Source organism: Taudactylus pleione, unplaced genomic scaffold (genome assembly GCF_031769625.1).
Source record: "Taudactylus pleione unplaced genomic scaffold, aTauple2 ptg000122l, whole genome shotgun sequence".
In the NCBI taxonomy this organism is placed as follows: Eukaryota; Metazoa; Chordata; class Amphibia; order Anura; family Myobatrachidae; genus Taudactylus; species Taudactylus pleione.
The window spans coordinates 14,236,505-14,254,590 of NW_028284524.1; the positions used below are offsets into that span (position 1 = coordinate 14,236,505).

The 18,086-nt window shown below is 44.3% G+C and overlaps 1 protein-coding gene across 2 annotated transcripts in view; it reads right to left on the minus strand.

The window, feature by feature from the left end:
- The window catches only part of SLC11A1 (solute carrier family 11 member 1), a 157,723-nt gene that overhangs the window by 28,903 nt on the left and 110,734 nt on the right, over positions 1-18,086 (minus strand). For both annotated transcript variants that reach the window (XM_088472418.1, XM_088472417.1), the window contains 5 exons: positions 14,307-14,413; positions 11,980-12,050; positions 9,223-9,290; positions 6,156-6,311; positions 336-494 (listed from right to left, as the gene is read on the minus strand). In XM_088472418.1, the coding sequence (XP_088328544.1) occupies positions 336-494; positions 6,156-6,311; positions 9,223-9,290; positions 11,980-12,050; positions 14,307-14,413 (561 nt within the window). The remainder of the gene's footprint in view (positions 1-335; positions 495-6,155; positions 6,312-9,222; positions 9,291-11,979; positions 12,051-14,306; positions 14,414-18,086) is intronic.

The window sequence follows — 18,086 nt, forward strand, 5'->3', positions numbered from 1 at the left end:
CGCTGTCCACCATCGCAACTGCTGGTCGCGATGGTGATCCTAACCTGCAACCTCGGTCGCAGTGCTGGGATTGCAAATGCAGCAGGGGGTGTCATACACCTCCTTCTGCATCTGCATATTAGCAAGGACGGAATTGCAACGCTGCTTGCGTGCAGCGTTGCAATTCTGTCCTAAGCTGAATCACCCCCTAAGACATTTAGCATAGACTATATTATATTATTTTGAATCCACACAGTTATATGAACCAATCTATGTATCTGATCCAGTAAAAGGACTGTGTGGATTGAAGGATAGAAAGTAGTGGTTTATTTGAAAGCTATTGTAAAAATACTCACTGCGTCCTGGTTAGTCTTGTTGTAAAAGGCCTCAGCAAACACGGACATCACAAAGAGGTTAATGATGAAGGACACAAGCAGCGCGATGGTGGACTCGATCAGGAAGTACATATTGGCTTCTTTCACTTCCTGCTTCTTTTGGCGGTTGATTTCCCGAGACTATAAGAGAGTTTAAGAGCAGGGATCAGTAACAGAACAAAGAGAGCACGAATAGACCCACAACACGCCCCAGTTACAATCATTCAGCTACAAGTGAAGGTGCAATTACTCAGAATCGCCATATATCCTCATAGTTGCATATACTTGGCTACAGAGCATGCTCAGTACTAAAAATGCAAGATCCATCCGCAAAACAGAAATGCATGTAACTTTGAATCAGCCCCAGAGTGTCCTGTGGAATGAAATCGCAGTCTGTTTCTGATACTCAATAACTAATCACAGAACTCATGGAAGAGAGCTGCATTTCACTTTATGCAGCAGACATGTATATTAGTTTTACCTAAGGTATACTATATTGTTGCTCCTATGACTTTTCTATATAATATTGAGATAGATGATGATGAGTTATTTTCCTGTTTATAATGCATGCTGAATTTGGTGTTTGTGTTAATTTCCATGATACTGTACATATGATACAAATGTCAAGAAAATAATCTGATCACTATGATAATACGTACACGTCAGTATGGTAGCGTCTGACCACTATAATAATACATACACATGTCAGTACAGTAGCGTCTGACCACTATGATAAAACATACACATGTCAGTATGGTAGTGTTTGGCCGCTATGATAATACATACACATGTCAGTATGGTAGCGTCTGGCCGCTATGATAATACATACACATGTCAGTATGGTAGCGTCTGGCCACTATGATAATACATACACATGTCAGTATGTAGCGTCTGGCCGCTATGATAATACATACACATGTCAGTATGGTAGTGTCTGGCCGCTATGATAATACATACACATGTCAGTATGGTAGCGTCTGGCCGCTATAATACATACACATGTCAGTATGGTAGCGTCTGGCCGCTATGATAATACATACACATGTCAGTATGGTAGCGTCTTGCCACTATGATAATACATACACATGTCAGTATGGTACATACTTGCCTACCCTCCCGATTTGGTCGGGAGCCTCCCGAAAATCGGGTGCCGCTCCCGACCTCCCGGGAAGGCAGGCAAGTCTCCCGGCAGCTGCCGACCCCTCCTGCCCCCCACCACAATGACAGGAAAATCCTCGGCAGCGGGGGGCCTGTGACGCGATTCACGTCGAATCGCGTCATTTTGGCCCCGCCCCCTGCTTCACGCTGCCTTTAATATCGGCAGCGTGTAGCGGGGGCGGGACCAAAATGACGCGATCGCGTGGCTCCGCCCCCCGCTCCACCCACAAACTTTTGTAGTCTGGCCGGCCCCACCCCCGTTTGCTGGCCACGCCCCCCCAGTCAAGCCGATCTGGCTGCTCCCTCCCGGAAGGGGCAGCCAGATAGTCGGCAAGCATGGTATGGTAGCGTCTGGCCGCTATGATAATACATACACATGTCAGTATGGTAGCGTCTGGCCACTATGATAATACATACACATGTCAGTATGGTAGCGTCTTGCCACTATGATAATACATACACATGTCAGTATGGTAGTGTCTGGCCGTTATGATAATACATACACATGTCAGTATGGTAGCGACTGGCCGCTATGATAATACATACACATGCCAGTATGGTAGCGTCTTGCCGCTATGATAATACATACACATGTCAGTATGGTGGCGTCTGGCCGCTATGATAATACATACACATGTCAGTATGGTAGCGTCTGACCACTATGATAATACATACACATGTCAGTATGGTAGCGTCTGGCCGCTATGATAATACATACACATGTCAGTATGGTAGCGTCTGGCCGCTATGATAATACATACACATGTCAGTATGGTGGCGTCTGGCCGCTATGATAATACATACACATGTCAGTATGGTAGCGTCTGACCACTATGATAATACATACACATGTCAGTATGGTAGCGTCTGGCCGCTATGATAATACATACACGTCAGTATGGTAGCGTCTGGCCGCTATGATAATACATACACACGTCAGTATGGTAGCTTCTGGCCACTATACTGTATTAGTAGGTTACAAACTGCTTTAGTTGTATTACTTGGTTTGTTAACAAAATAAAATGACTCACAATAATGTGAGTGTTGTACAACTATTGATTCACGTGGGAAATACCCTTCTCCATTTATCAGATTAGGTAATGTATTACATATACTGACTATGCAGAAAATAAGATAAAGAGGATATTAGACTGTATGCCATAAATATATTGAATAATCATGATGCTGATAGCAAAGTGAAAGCATAAAATGAGAATCTAGTCAGGGAAATTCTGTAAAATTCAATTTGGTAAATTAATATTCCACTAAAAACACAGGGCCTGATTCAGAGCCGCTCATAAGCGGCTGCTCGGTCACTCTGAGCGATGTTCGCACAACTGCGCATGCATATGGTTCGCAATGCGCATGCGCAAACCAGTCATTGTGGTCGGAAATCGTGCGCTTGTAAAACAACGAGGGGCTGCTAATTTGATTGACAGAATGTACCGTTTGTGGGTGGTAACAGGGGAAGGTGCTTGAAAACAGGGGAGTGGAGATCCGAACGCAGGTGTGCCTAACGGTCAAAACGGCGTTTAATGGGAGTGCATAATTAGTAAAGGAGCGTCATCGACCACGTCACTTGGTTGTCTTTTAGCCTGAACTGCTCGCAGTGATAGCGGGAAGTAAATCCTACCACAAGCACTGCGAGCAGTTCAGATGCCTTTCGATGTTCCCGATTAATCTAATAAATAACGGAGATGACGTGTGATGCGAACGGCAAAGGGGCGTCTTTACAAAATAGCGAGCGCATTTTTCGGACGCTCGCTCGCTCAGACATAGAGGCGTCAACACACCGCAAAGAGCGAGCGCTCAATTTAAATATCCGGCCCCTTTTTAAGAATGACCGTCCGCAAATAGCGTCCGGGTCTGAATCAGACCCAGTGCTCTGAATGAACAAGATTTTAACATGTTCCATTTGTAGTATATTGTCCCTGCAAAGCTAAATAAGATATACATACATGACCCAGATGCTTGTTTAAGGGGTGCCTGGCACTGCCGCCATCGGGTACATGTGTAAGAGGATTGGGCTATAAAGGACCTGCTGCCACTGATGATTCTAGCCATATACTGCTTGTAATTCATAGTATGCCAGTCATAGCCAGGATGATTAGTACTGGCAGGGCTGTCTGTGTGCAGTCCCCAATGTGTGCAGTGCTAGATAAATGGAGGACACAGGTAGCATGTGCCCCAGGCACTCTTCTCTCAGGCCCCACCCATCATCCCTTGACCAGTTGTGCACACTGCCTTTTGACTTGCAGAGACCTGCTCTGGAAGAAGTAGCACTGTAAGTACAGTGGACAGTAATCCCACCCCCTGCATCTGCATCTATCTGTACAACCCTGTCTCTCTGGACACAGTTTTCTATGTGTAGTCCTTTTTTCCTACCTGCTTGTCTCTGCCCACTTTCCTATGTGAGCCCAAAATCATATGCTTGCCTGCCCGTGTGTACCTTTGCCCGCCTCTCCATGTCTGCCTCGGCCCTCCTCATGTGTGCTTCTGCCACCCTCTCCATGTGAACATCTCCCCTCACTTGTGTGCCAACATCCTCTACCTTTCTCCCTGTGTGTTTCTCTCTGCCTCCCACACGTTCCTTTCTTTTTCAACCTTTTTGTATATGTTTTTGCCCTCTCATTCCATCTGTCTCTCACATATGATCTGTTCCCCTCCTTCATCCCATTCTTTGAATAAAGCATTAAAAAAACCTCACATCTTCCGCCATCATCTCACTCGGAGAGTCACTGACAATGGATGGAGGGATCTCCATCTGCAAGTGCTACTAATACTGAGGACATGTGCGAGGATCTTATAGCCGTGTAAGGAGGTCTTATGGCATGTGGGGAGGCTGCATATTTCATTTGTACTCGGGCCTCAGCTAAAGGAGCTATAGATCACATATGATGGTGTCCCACTGGCAGAGGATTTGGGAGCAAGTGATCAACATGTTAGAGTGTGCATGGCTTCACTCCAGACTTTACACTGAATAAGGGAATATAATTCCATCATTAGCTAACAATTTCACAAGATTAGTTAACATCATTTTTATGGCCACTTGACAAGAAATAGTGTCACCTAGCAGGTGGCCTATTATTAGTTGGAAGAAAGTTTTAACCAATTATGAGTTTCTTATACTACTGAAGAAATTGATCTTTGTAGTAATTTCCACACCTAATCACTACAGTACTTACTGTGTGTGAATACTAATTTTGATTGATAAACAATAATATAGTAAGTTTAAAACTATTTAATTCTGCTGAAAATCTAGTCTATTTGGTTCACTCAAGAACAGAATATCTGATATTATAATAATGTCTAAAAAAAAACTGCCCTCTTTGTCTTTCCTAAAACATTTCTTAATCATTTATAAAATAACTTCTCCCAGTTTTATTTTATCCTAGGCTATAGAGAGTATTTTCATACATTGTTGTGATTTCCTTTGTTGGTGAGTTTAGATTTTTTTTTTTTTAAATAAATTAGACATCCAAAAGAAATGAAATCAGGAAATAAGCAATGTTCACCACAATACATCGCTCATCATTTAAACTGGAACCAGTCACAGCAGATTATGAGGGACATAGGACCCTATTCAGACCTGTTCGTTAGATGTGATCGCTCGCTCCCATTGTATGCAAATCCAGCGCACACCCAGCAAGGCAGGCGATCGCACAGCAAGGCATTAGCATGCCCACTATATCTTGGCGAACGATCACTTTGTGTATTCAGACGCCCACCAGCCATTCATAAGACGCCAACACTTGCGCACGTCATTTCCTGGAAGTGCATGCACCATCGGATATGCTCGCAGCGCTTGAGGTTGCCTATACCTGCCCGCAAGCACTGCGATCACTTCAGTGTGAAATACAACCAGGTGATGTGTTAATTATGCACGCCTATGAAACGGCGTTGAAACACACAGGCACGCCTGCGTTCGTACCTCCACTCCCCCATTACTAGTGGCCGGCCCCTATTACCACCCATAAACGGCCTTTTCTCTCACTCATTCAACTGGGCTGTCTATACTGGGCGAGCGAGCGCTTCCCGATCTGTTGCAGTCGTTCACGCATGCGCATTGTGATGCATACGCATGATCCATACGCATGCACAGAATGCAAATATCGGCCAGCTACGAGCGATCGCATCCTAGCAAGCAGGTCTGAATCAGGTCCATAGTCAGGGACGTATTTAAAAGTTGCCGGGCCTGCACCTCACTTGGCAGCATGGCGGCAGTGGCAGATTACAGTGAAGGCTGTATGGGGCTCTAGAACAGACTGTGCAAAGTGATGGTGTAGAATAATATCTTACACCCCTTCTGCAAAGTTTAAGATCTGCTTGTATAATCTACCAGCTGTTCCTAATTTCCAGACAAAGTTCAGTTAAAGATATGTGTTCCTGTTTCTCTTATCGACCAGGTGCATAGTATATTTCCTCTTATCCTGTATATTCATTTCTATGCCCATTCTCTGGTTAATATGTCAGGAAATTGATACCCTCAGACAAATAGATGTATATGATTTTTATAATAAAGACTAGAAAAATGTGGGATAACCTATAAAAAATATTATGTAAATCATCTAATACATTGACACAATTTAGACTTTATGGGTAAACTGTCCAGATAATTCTGGATTGCATGGCCATACATGTTACCTTGACAAGCGAGGAGTGCAGATATATGTTATGTGGCATGATAATGGCACCTATGATCCCGACAGCCTGGAGCAACTCAGGGCTTCCGCAGCCAGAACAGTACGGATAGAACATCCCCTTCACCACCTCTCTCTGGTCAGGATGGACCACCACGTACTGAGGAATAAATCATATAATAATACAATTATACAGACATTCTCAGGGTTCATGTTTGTCATCTCTGTGTTACTATGAGCATTGTATAATTAAAATTGTGAATTTTATTGGATGTCAAGTGTCACGGTAACTATCCATAAAGCTGGATTTAATATAGAGAACATGTTCTACTAGTGGGTGTAACTCAGTGTTGAGTAAGATATTGTGAAGGTTCTTATTTTACAATATGGGGCAACCCATTATATTTCTGGTTACACAATGGATAATGGGTTTGATTCAGACTTGTACACAAACCCGATAGTTTGCTTGTTAGATCTGCGAGTACGCTAGCAGTGCCCCTAAACCGCAGCATGTTGAGGCCCCTCGAGCAGTTCCTATTGTCATTCTGAGTAAGCTTCAGATGCAGCATTTGGGTCTGCGATGCTGTCAGTTGGCATCTTTTGTCCATAGAAAGCTATGTGAATAGTGTACAACTCTGCATCAGCTGCTTCTGCAATATCTGGGTGTATTATACCCAGCATCATCATTATCTTGTCTATATAGCTGAAGCCCTAGATTACTACATTAATAATTAGTACAGATTACTACATTAGTAATGCTGGGCCTACACGGTCAGATAAAATGTCTGTCAGACTGAAAGACATTTTATCTGACAAACTGTAACTATCAGATATCATGGCCATACAAAGAGACATATGGCCATGATATCTGCGTTCCTCGCCTGGGGAGAAAGCATTTGCCCATTCCTCCACTGTGAAGGAACAGCGGAAAATTTCAGGTGGCCAGCAGAGGCAGTGCATAGACTGCCAGATGCGGCCAACCAATTAGCAAGTCTTTTAGAAATGCTGGAGGATTTCAGCATGTCCGACAGACTAATAATTAGTGGTCGGCCCTGGCAATACACTATACAACTATCTAGGCAGATCGGCCAAATAAAATCATCAAAATCGATGTTGTGTTTCAGGGTCTAGGTCACACGTGGTTCTCCAAGTACCAGCATGCAGGGGAGGCTTGCTGGGTTCTCTTGTTCTCCTGTAAAATACAATGCTATTATATCTATTCTTTACACTACAGTTTTATACACAATAAATTCTGCACCTACCGGCCAGGGATAGCCCCGGACTATCAGCTCAAGCCTGGGGTGCCCTGGAAAGGGGGAACACCTTTATTGGGGGGTCCCCACCTACCCAGGGATCCCCGGCCTGGGCTGACTAGCGGCCAGGTATAATGCTTTGGTCGGGTGACCTGGTGACAGGGTACTCTGGCTGTGGCATTACACCGTTGCTGATTTTGGAAAATATGGGGGATTCCTACTCATTTTCTCCCCCATATTCCCAAAACTAGGACCTGTTCACTGAGCCCAGTGCTGGTTGTGCAAAATACGTGGGACACCTACGTCTTTTGTCCCCCGTATTTTCACAACCAGGACCGACTCAGAATGGCCTGGTGCTGGTTGCGCTTTTAGAGGGGGACCCTGCATCATTTTTTTTAAAATTTTAACTTTACAAACTTTTTACACACAGACGCATGCACATATCTCACTGATATGTGCATGCATCTGTGTAATTCACACCTGCTCATGCTAAATATTCCAGCATGAACCAAGTCTATTATTTTGAGGATTTAAAGTTTGATTTTGTGTTTGATTTGGTGTTCGATTTGGGCATCCAAAAACAAACAAGAAATCACTATTCCAAATCAAACCAAATCAAAAGTGATTTAGAAAAGGTTTTAAATATTCAAATTTTAGTAAATGTGGGATTTTGACTGGGAATTCTACATTCGATTCGATTTCGGGTGAGCTAAATCGAACATAAAATCGAATGCAAAATCGAACTTTGATAAATATACCCCTTAAAATCAACTTTTAGTAAATTTTGCCCCTGGTGTCAGAATCAGTAACATGGCCTTAGATTAGCCAGGCAAGGATCAGTCATGGTCCAATTGCCACCTGTGACTGAAAGCCCTTCAACTGCGATGAAATCAGCTAAAAATATCATGTCAAGAATAAACCATAAGTAGAATGTTTTTTAGTGTAACTGCAGATTTAGCCGACTTCCCTCCTCTCTTCTTATAAAGGACCAATTCCAAACAGCTGACCACAAGATATGTTGCAAGAGATACTGGACCTCATTCAGAGTCGGTCGTTGCGGCCGTACGGTCGTACGCCACCGATGTTCGCTATACTGCGCATGCGTAAAGTTCGCAATGTGCGTGCGCAAACTAGCTGCTACGATCAGAAGTTTCTCTCTCCTTGAACACAGCCAGGTCGGTAGTTTGAGTGACAGATAGAGGCGTTTGTGGGTGGTAACAGGGGAAGGTGCTTGAAAACGGGGGAGTGGAGATCCGAACGCAGGCGTGCCTCATTATGCGAACAGCATTTTATGGGAGTGCATACGGATTATGGGAGTGCATAATTAACAAAGTAGCGTCATGGCACATGTGACATGGGAGGTTTTTACACTGACATGATCGTAGAGCTTAAGAGAGGGTATGGTCAACCTTAAGCTCTAGGACCAGTTCCGATGGTTCCTGATGGTCTTGATTAATCCTTATATGCCCGGAGATGACGTGCAATGCGTACGAGAAGGGGGCATATTTTTTTGTCATCCAACCGCTTCCTCCCCTTGGTCGGGAAACTACCGATCTGAACTTAGGGACGCAACTTGCGAGGGAATCATTTGCATATCCGGCCCCTTTTTCCGTACGACCGTGCGGCCGCTTCGACCGGCTCTGAATGAGGTCCACTGTACTTAGTAAATGTGTCAGCAATGACAGCAATGTACAAAATGTTACAAAATACATAGCAATTAATGGGAGAGGAAAATATTAATCTCAATAACAGAAATTTTTTTTGTGTCTGGAAGTTTTATATTTAAATTCCTTGGTCTTACATCTGTATTGCCCTCACCTCGTAGCCAAATGTTACTGCCATTATAGTGATGAGGAGGGCAAAGAAAGCTTCTAGTTTCCTGAGACCTAGCAAGACATAAACATATCAATATATGGATTTATGTGACAACTGGTAAATGTAAACATTGTGTAGACTGGCGCTGTGTCTGTGTAATTACACATATACATAAATTATATTAAAATGCGATTCTTGCACGTTGACAGTTGCATTTAGTCTTAAGCAGGGGTACACACCATACAGTACAATATATATCGTTCCGCCACATGTCGTACAAATTGTAAAGTATGTACTCCTGGTCCGTCGTTACCGACCATCGTTCATTGAATCATCCCATCTGCAGTGCAGCACATCAGAAAGGGCGATTCAATGGATGACGCAATGTAGTCACAGATGTGTCCACATACATCTAGCCTCCTTGCACGTTAAACAGCCCTTCTAGTCGCGTCATGCCGCGACTCGGTAGTGCCAAGCGTCTTTTCATGCAACCTTTTTCCCTTACAGTGTGTCTTAATCAAGACATACAAGAAGCTGCTGCTCAGGGGTATATTTATAATGAGTGCAGGGTGTGCGGTGCACACCAGCCCCTGCAACCATTTATTCATTACTTACCCCTCTGGAGTCCCGCGTCGGCTGTAGCAGTGCGTTTTGAGCAGTAGAAAATCACAGAGAAAATGGCTGCCGCAGCATTTCTCCAGTAACCTGCACATGCACACTAGACTCTGGCACAGCACTAGAGTCTACTAGTTGCCGGAGTCTACTGCTGCGCTCAATGTGCTGCCGGCCACCGGGTAGAGAGAAGGGGGTTCCAGACGGAGACTCTACATGGGCCCCCTCCTCTCTTAATATGCTCCTGCTTCTGCTGATTAGAATGATATGCGGCCTGCCCTTTAGTTTTGTTTGCGACTGTGGCTGTATTTGCAAATAAAATGCTTCATTACAGTGTCACAGCCGCTGACACTGTAGCGTAGCATTTCGCATGCAGATAAATCCGCAGTCGCACACAGAACATAGGCATGCCACCAGAGCCGTAACTAGACTTTTTGGTGCCCTGTGCCTCATTTTTCAAAGGGACATAAATCACCCAGAAAAGGGCCATGGCTTCATGGGGAAGGGCCAGGGAAGAGATAGGAGAGGTCAGGAGATGCTGGGGATGAAATAAGAGGAAGCTACAAGCAAGAATGATAATAAACAGAAATTTGACAGGCCCAAACAGTGCCCCCTGCTCTGTGGTGCCCTGTGCGATGGCACCGGCCGCACTACCCTAGCTACGGCCCTGCATGACACATATCATTCTAATCAGTAGAAGCTGCTTGTGAGTCCTATTCACATTGATTTGCGAGTAACACACACGGGGCATGATTCAGACCCGCTCGCAAGCGGGTTGATGTTGTCCTAGTGCGCATGCGCATGACGGAGGCAGCTCCGCACCAAAGGGGGCGTGCTGTCGATGGTGATTGACAGCACGCCCCCTTTGGTGGGCGTGCCGGGGGCGTGGCTGCCCAGACGGAGGCGTTCCTATGGGAACGCCTACCGTCCGGGGCCGGCCACACTGACATCACAAGTGATGTCAGTGGGAGTGCTTTTGGCTCTGATAGAGCCAAAAGCACTCCAGGGCTTGCGGCAGCGAGACCCTACCTCAAGGGTCTCGTCGCAAGCCCGATGGTCGCGATGGTCTTGACCATTGCGACCATCATTTTGGCCACTCGCTATGGCTGTGGGAGGCCGCTCCAAATAGTAAGAGGGCCGGCCCTGATTCAAAGCGAGCGCTCTGTCAGAGCGTCCAGCTCTGAATCAGGGCCACTGTACGGGAAAAAGTCGCATGAAAACAAAAGACACTTGGCGCTAATGAGTCACACGGCGCTCATGCGTGATGCAACTTGCAGTGAACGGAGGATAGATGTATGTGGACACATCTGTACATGCAATATATAACGATAAATGGCACCATCACATGGCGAATTGTGCAGTATGTATGGTGTGTGCGATGTATCGCTACATCGCTTGCCACATCAATGAGTCACACCCTTGTAAGGTGTGTACCCAGCTTTGCAGTTATGTGTGAGCAAATATTCTGCTGTCATTATTATACACTTGGAATCGTGCACAGACCTATCAGGCACAATAGAATAAACAATAAGATGCACCTGCTCATAGGGGTATCTTTAAGATAACTGTAAGAATTGCCTCATCACCCCCTTACTGCACTGACCTTACACATGAATACCCCTAATCCTAGAGCAGGGATGGGGAATCTCCTGCCTGGGGGCCATATAAGGCCCTCGGAATCATCCGAACCCTCTGAGCTTTTTTCTGCTAGCCTCATCTGGCTAGCAGGGTGCCTAGAATGGCACCCTGCTGCCAGAATCTATGCAGCAGTGCCGCCTGGAGCATCCTTAGGGTGCTTCAGATAGTCACATCGCTGCCCTAACAGCTCCCCGGAGCCTCACGGGACACTCTGGGCTTTGCTGTAATCATTGTGTCCCCACCCTGTGTGATGTCACGTGGAGGGGGCGTGGCCTGTACCGGGCCCGCGAATAATGTTATATATATCAAAATGGACCTCGGCAGAAAAAAGGTTCCCTACCCCTATCCTAGAGCATGAGGCTACAAGTATAACAAATGTTGCGACCAAATAATATGGAAAGGCAACAAAGTGAGACTTACACCTATCATTAAACCATGCTCTTTATGAGGCACTATATGATCACATCAACAATCTGAAACCTCTGAACTCTCACTTCTCTGTAAACTCACCATATTTATCTAGGAACAGAAAGAATATAGTATCAATTATAGTGATAAGGACACCACCCCAAAGGGGAATCCTGTAAGAAATAAAATGAATATTGAGAAGTAATTTTATGAAATAAATACTAAAGTGATTATAGCTTAATAACAATGGTGAATTATAATAGTTAGACATATTCTCTGCAAACACTTACATTAGTGACAAAGGGGATCATTCAGACCCGCTCGCGAGCAGCAGTACGCTCGCAAGCAGGTCGATGTTCCCCACTTCGCATGCGCATGACGGAGGGAGCTCCGTCGTGCGCATGCGCGAGACCGGGGGAGCGACGGGCTTTCCATCACTCCGGGTCTCGCACCAAAGGGGGCGTGCTGTCGATGTTGATTGACAGCACGCCCCCTTTGGTGGGCGTGCCGGGGGCGTGCCTGCCAGACGGAGGCGTTCTCATGAGAACGCCTCCCGTCTGAAGCCGGCCCCACTGACATCACTAGTGATGTCAGTGGGAGTGATTTTGGCTCTGATGGAGCCAAAATCACTCCAGGGCTTGTGGCAGGGAGACCCTACCGCAGGGTCTCCGTCGCAAGTCCGATGGTCGCGATGGTCAAGACCACGCGACCATCTTTTTGGCCGCTCGCATATGCTGTGGGTGGTCACCCACAGCTATACGAGCGGCCAGGAGGCCGCTCCATTTTCATGGAGGAGGGCCCTGATTCAGAGCGAGCGCTCTGGTCAGAGTGTCCGGCTCTGAATCAGGCCCAAAGTGTTGGGTTGTAAAACTCAGCACATCTGATCATGTTTATGCCTGATATGTAAAAATGTAAAGCTTTTAGCCATGCCTTGCTAGTAAACGTATTGCCCTTTGAAATATCGGGCATAGACACAATCAGAAGCGTAGGCATTTACAAGCCAACGCTACGTAAATAAACCCCCAGGACTCTGATATTTGAGGATGGTAATTCGATAATATATACTGACACATACATCAGTAAATTAGTCTTCGCCTATACTGTTAGGGATGACACTGGGGCTGATTCAGAGATGGACGTTGTTTCGATGGTCACACAAATTTCTGATTTTCTGGGCGTGCCAAAGCCAGTGACTACATTTTCGGACACAGTATGCAGCTCGGTTACTCAGATGTCCGATGGCCAACCGATGTTCATGCAGTGGATCCTGTGCTGTGTCGTTGAACGTAGCCAGCGGATCCAGGGCCGACGAGAGCCACGCCGGGCCCAGGTGACAGGGTGCATGGCCTAATATTGGGAGGCGTGGTCACACCCCTTTAGAAAAAAATGAAACACAATATTATTTCAGCGCCGCTGTGCACTGGGAAGGGGGTGCTGTGTGCCCCTCAGCCCGGTGCACAGCCAATGAGGGGCGCAATCAGCGTGATCGCTCCCCCCATAGGCATAGGAGACTGCTCCGGCTGCTGCTTTAGCAGCCACGAGCTCCCAGTGCAGACCAGCACACAGCAGCATGTGCTGAGCTGCTGTGACTTAAGAGGGAGGGGAGCGGTCCCGGGTAATTTGTACCCGCCTCCTCTCGGCTCCCCTGAGCGGACCTGAGGAAGCCAGCAGTGGGCGTCTTTTTACTATAGTCACTAACTGCTGCATTAGCATATATACACAGATCTTCTGCGTCCGAAGTCACAGCACCAATCCACACTGTGTCCATCTCTGAATCAGGCCCACTGTGCACTACGGGCCTGATTCAGAGTTGTGCTCTTTGCTAATGTTTTCACAGTTGAGCGAATATCAATCAGCTGTGCATGTGTTTGAGTCACACTGCGCGTGTGTCCAGGGACATTACTGTAGTTGCTTGTAGCTAGTATTTATTCACAGTGCGATTGACAGTCATGGAACGTTTGGGGTAGGTAACGGGGAGTGTGTCTCATCCTGTAACTGCGATCCCATATGCAAGGAATATTGTCTCAGTTCCTATGGTCATTCTGCAAGAGCATAGACTCTATCAGAACTGCAACAATCGAATTGTCTGTGACCGATGCTGAGTCTTTCTACGCAGATGCTGCAACATTTTACGCAGATTCTTGGCTTTGTAAAATCACCGGTGGGTGGCACAATACATCTCCTGGTGTCCGCGACATTGGCATGTTTTTGCACAGCTTCTACATACACATTTGCAGCAGGTGGCAGCATTAGCATACAACTCTGAATCCATCCTAATATCCTGGCCTAAATGCTGAGAAAAACCAATGGTACTAGCAATGCTCAATACTGTCTTTATTCTAATGGTAGACATACCGAGGCAAATATATAACTAGTGTGGTGCAAAGGCAAAACATTATTACTGCACATGGAGGAAAAGGGCGTCTTACCGATTAGTAGATAGGAGGCTAAATGCAATGGCTGTACCAATCACTTCCTGCATGTCTGATCCAATAATGGCTATTTCCACTAAAATCCACAATATCCAGCGAGGAGCCTGAAAAGAAGGAACAGGAAACAATCTGAATATCACAAAACTTCAATAGATTAACAATCTCAGGACAATCTCAGGAATATTTTTGAAATAATCTGGGCCATACAGAGGTTCAGGGTTAGATAAGAACTGTAAACACACAAATCAAGGTGAGAACTAAAAGTTCAGGCTAATAAAACAAAAGTTGTAACGTTTGTAACTAGAGCATGATTGACATAACTGGAGCCTTTAGCACACAACCTTTGGTGCTCTAAACCCCGTCCCATCAACAGGACTTCCTCCTGGGTACACACCTATACAATTGTTGGGATAATCAGGATGACCGGCCCGACGATTGTATGCATGCAGGAGCGTTAGCCGTTAAACAGCCTAGAACGCTCCGCAACACTGCTACAGCTGCAGCTGCAGGATCAGGAGGTCACATCTTATGTGCTGTTTAATATTTTAGATGTCGACCTCCTGATCCCAAAAAGGAATGTACACAATGAGCTATTTATAGCACAGGGGTAACAGGTGTCAAGCTAGGTACACATTGATCGGGAGCATTTAACATGATCAGCTGAGTGATTGCAAAGGTGTGTACCCAGCTTTAGAAAAATAGTAATTTTTCTTTGCCTAAAAAGTTTGACACCCACATTGTGTAGTAAAAGAGCTACCTCTCGGCCTCTGCAACCCTAGGCGCACCCATACAATCTATATCCCAGCCATTGATATCATAATGTTCAAAATATATCTGAAACAGGATAAACTCCTGTCAGCTGATTAAATGGGCTCTACATACATGTATTCACAAGTGGTCACCCACTAAGACAGTGCTAATTCTTTAACCACTTAATTGGCTATTTTTTTTTTTCAACAATGTACCCAAAATTGTTGATTTTTTATTTTGCACACTCACACATATATATCACAACACTGTAGGCAGGGTTACAGTCTGACTGTAATTATGCCTACGGTGTCGTGATTTAAGCTGTGAAAGTCTGCTGAGTGCTGCCTCTGCTACTACTTGAATATCAATTACTATCTTGGAGGGAATACTGAGCGCTGGATTGACTAGGATATATGTATGTATATATATGTATGTATATGTATATATATATATATATATATATGTATATATATTTATACAAACCACCCTTATCATGCACCTTCACAGAAAATGCAACCTAGCAGCTACTCATACAGATTCCCATGTTAATGGGACTGGATAATAGAAATAGAAAAAGGTCTGTGAGAGAACGCTTCAGAGATTTTACAGTTTATACTGGAGAATTAATAAAGAAAAGGATGTTCTGGATAAAAACATCAAAATACAACTATTCACATATAAAAGCCTAGCAGTTTCTGTGGACAAAAAGCTGTTGACACCCTTATAAAAGCATAGTACAATTTATTACAATTAAAAAAACATTTTATACAGTACCAATACAATTTTAGACGTTGCTGATTAGGTTTATAAGGTCCACATTTGAACATGGACGATTCACTCTTAGGTTTAAACCATGTACTCAAATTAGGATAAAAACACAGTTACCTTACGCATTTCTTCAGGGGTTAATCTCTGTGCCTTCACATAAAGGAATACCTATTGCAAGTTTCAAATGGTCTCAAATATACTGGAACAATGGATATTGTTAGGAAACACTTGGTTCTCAGCAAAAGGTAGCAGATTTTGCACCTCCGATATTCAAAGTAATAGTCAAAATTCTGTATCTACTGTATGTTATCAGTACTGGGTAGTAGAATTCCACCCAGGTAAGCAGAGCAGCACATCCACTTTCTTTCCTTATGGCTCCCACATTGAATCCGTGAGAATTTTGACTATTTTTTTGAACATCTGAGGTGCAAAATCCTCTCAAGAGATATATATATGTATGTATATATATATATATATATATATATATATATATATACAGTCAGGTGTATAAATATTGGGACATTGACAGAATTTTCATATTTTGGCCTCTATTCACCACCACAATGGCTTTGAAATGAAACAAACAAGATGTGCTTTAACTGCAGAGGAATTACAACGGTTTCTATATATGTCTCCCACTTTTTAAGGGGCCAAAAGTAATGGGACTATCAACTCAAAAGCTATTTCATGGACAAGTGTGTCCCTCATTTTTTCATTATCAATTAAGCAGGTAGAAGGTCTGGAGTTGATTCTAGGTGTGACATTTGCATTTGGAATCAGTTGCTGTCGACTCGCAATATGAGATCCAAAGAGCTGTCACTATCAGTGAAGCAAGCCATCATTAGGCTGAAAAATCAAAACAAACCCATCAGAGAGATAGCAAAAACATTAGGTGTGGCCAAATCAACTGTTTTAACATTCTTAAAAAGAAAGAACGCACCGGAGAGCTCAGCAACACCAAAAGACCCGGAAGACCACAGAAAACAACTGTGGTGGATGACAGAAGAATTATTTCCCTGGTGAAGAAAAACCCCTTCACAACAGTTGGCCAAATTAAGAACACTCGCCAGGAGGTAGGTGTATACTGTATGTGTCAAAGTCAACAATCAAGAGAAGACTTCACAAGAGTGAATATAGAGGGTTCACCACAAGATGTAAACCATTGGTGAGCCACAAAAACAGGAAGACCAGATTAGAGTTTGCCAAACAACATCTAAAAAAGCCATTACAGTTCTGGAACAACATCCTATGGACAGATGAGACAAAGATCAACTTGTACCAGAGTGATGGGAAGAGAAGAGTATGGAGAAGGAAAGGAACTGCTCATGATCCAAAACATACCACATCATCAGTGAAGCATGGCGTGGTAGTGTCATAGTGTAGTGGTAGTGTCATGGCGTGGGCATGTATGGCTGCAAATGGAACTGGTTCCCTTGTATGTATTGATGATGTGACTGCTGACAAAAGCAGCAGAATGAATTCTGAAGTGTTTCGGGCAATATTATATGCTCATATTCAGTTAAATGCTTCAGAACTCACTGCTTCACAGTGCAGATGGACAATGACCCGAAGCGTACTGCATAAGCAACCAAAGAGTTTTTTAAGGCTAAAAAGTGGAATGTTATGCAATGGCCAAGTCAATCCCCTGACCTGAATCCGATTGAGCATGCTTTTCACTTGATGAAGACAAAACTGAAGGGAAAATGCCCCAAGAACAAGCAGGAACTGAAGACATTTGCAGTAGAGGCCTGGCAGAGCATCACCAGGGATGAAACCCAGCGTCTGGTGATGTCTATGCGTTCCAGACTTCAGGCTGTAATTGCCTGCAAAGGATTTGCAACAAAGTATTAAAAAGTGAAAGTTAGATTTAGGATTGTTTAGTTTGTCCCATTACTTTTGGCCCCTTAAAAAGTGGGATGCACATATAGAAACCGTTGTAATTCCTACACCGTTCACCTGATTTGGATGTAATTACCCTTAAATTAAATCTGAAAGTCTGCAGTTAAAGCACATCTTGTTTGTTTCATTTCAAAGCCATTGTGGTGGTGAATAGAGGCCAAAATATGAAAATTCTGTCAATGTCCCAATATTTATGCACCTGACTGTATGTATATATATCGCTTGGTTATTACATATTTTAATCCTTCCTGTTGGAGGTTTATGTGAAGGCACCTGCACTTTTGAGTTCATCGATTGGAGAGGAGTGCTGCTAGAGTGACTTGTTTATATATATATATATATATATATATATATATATTG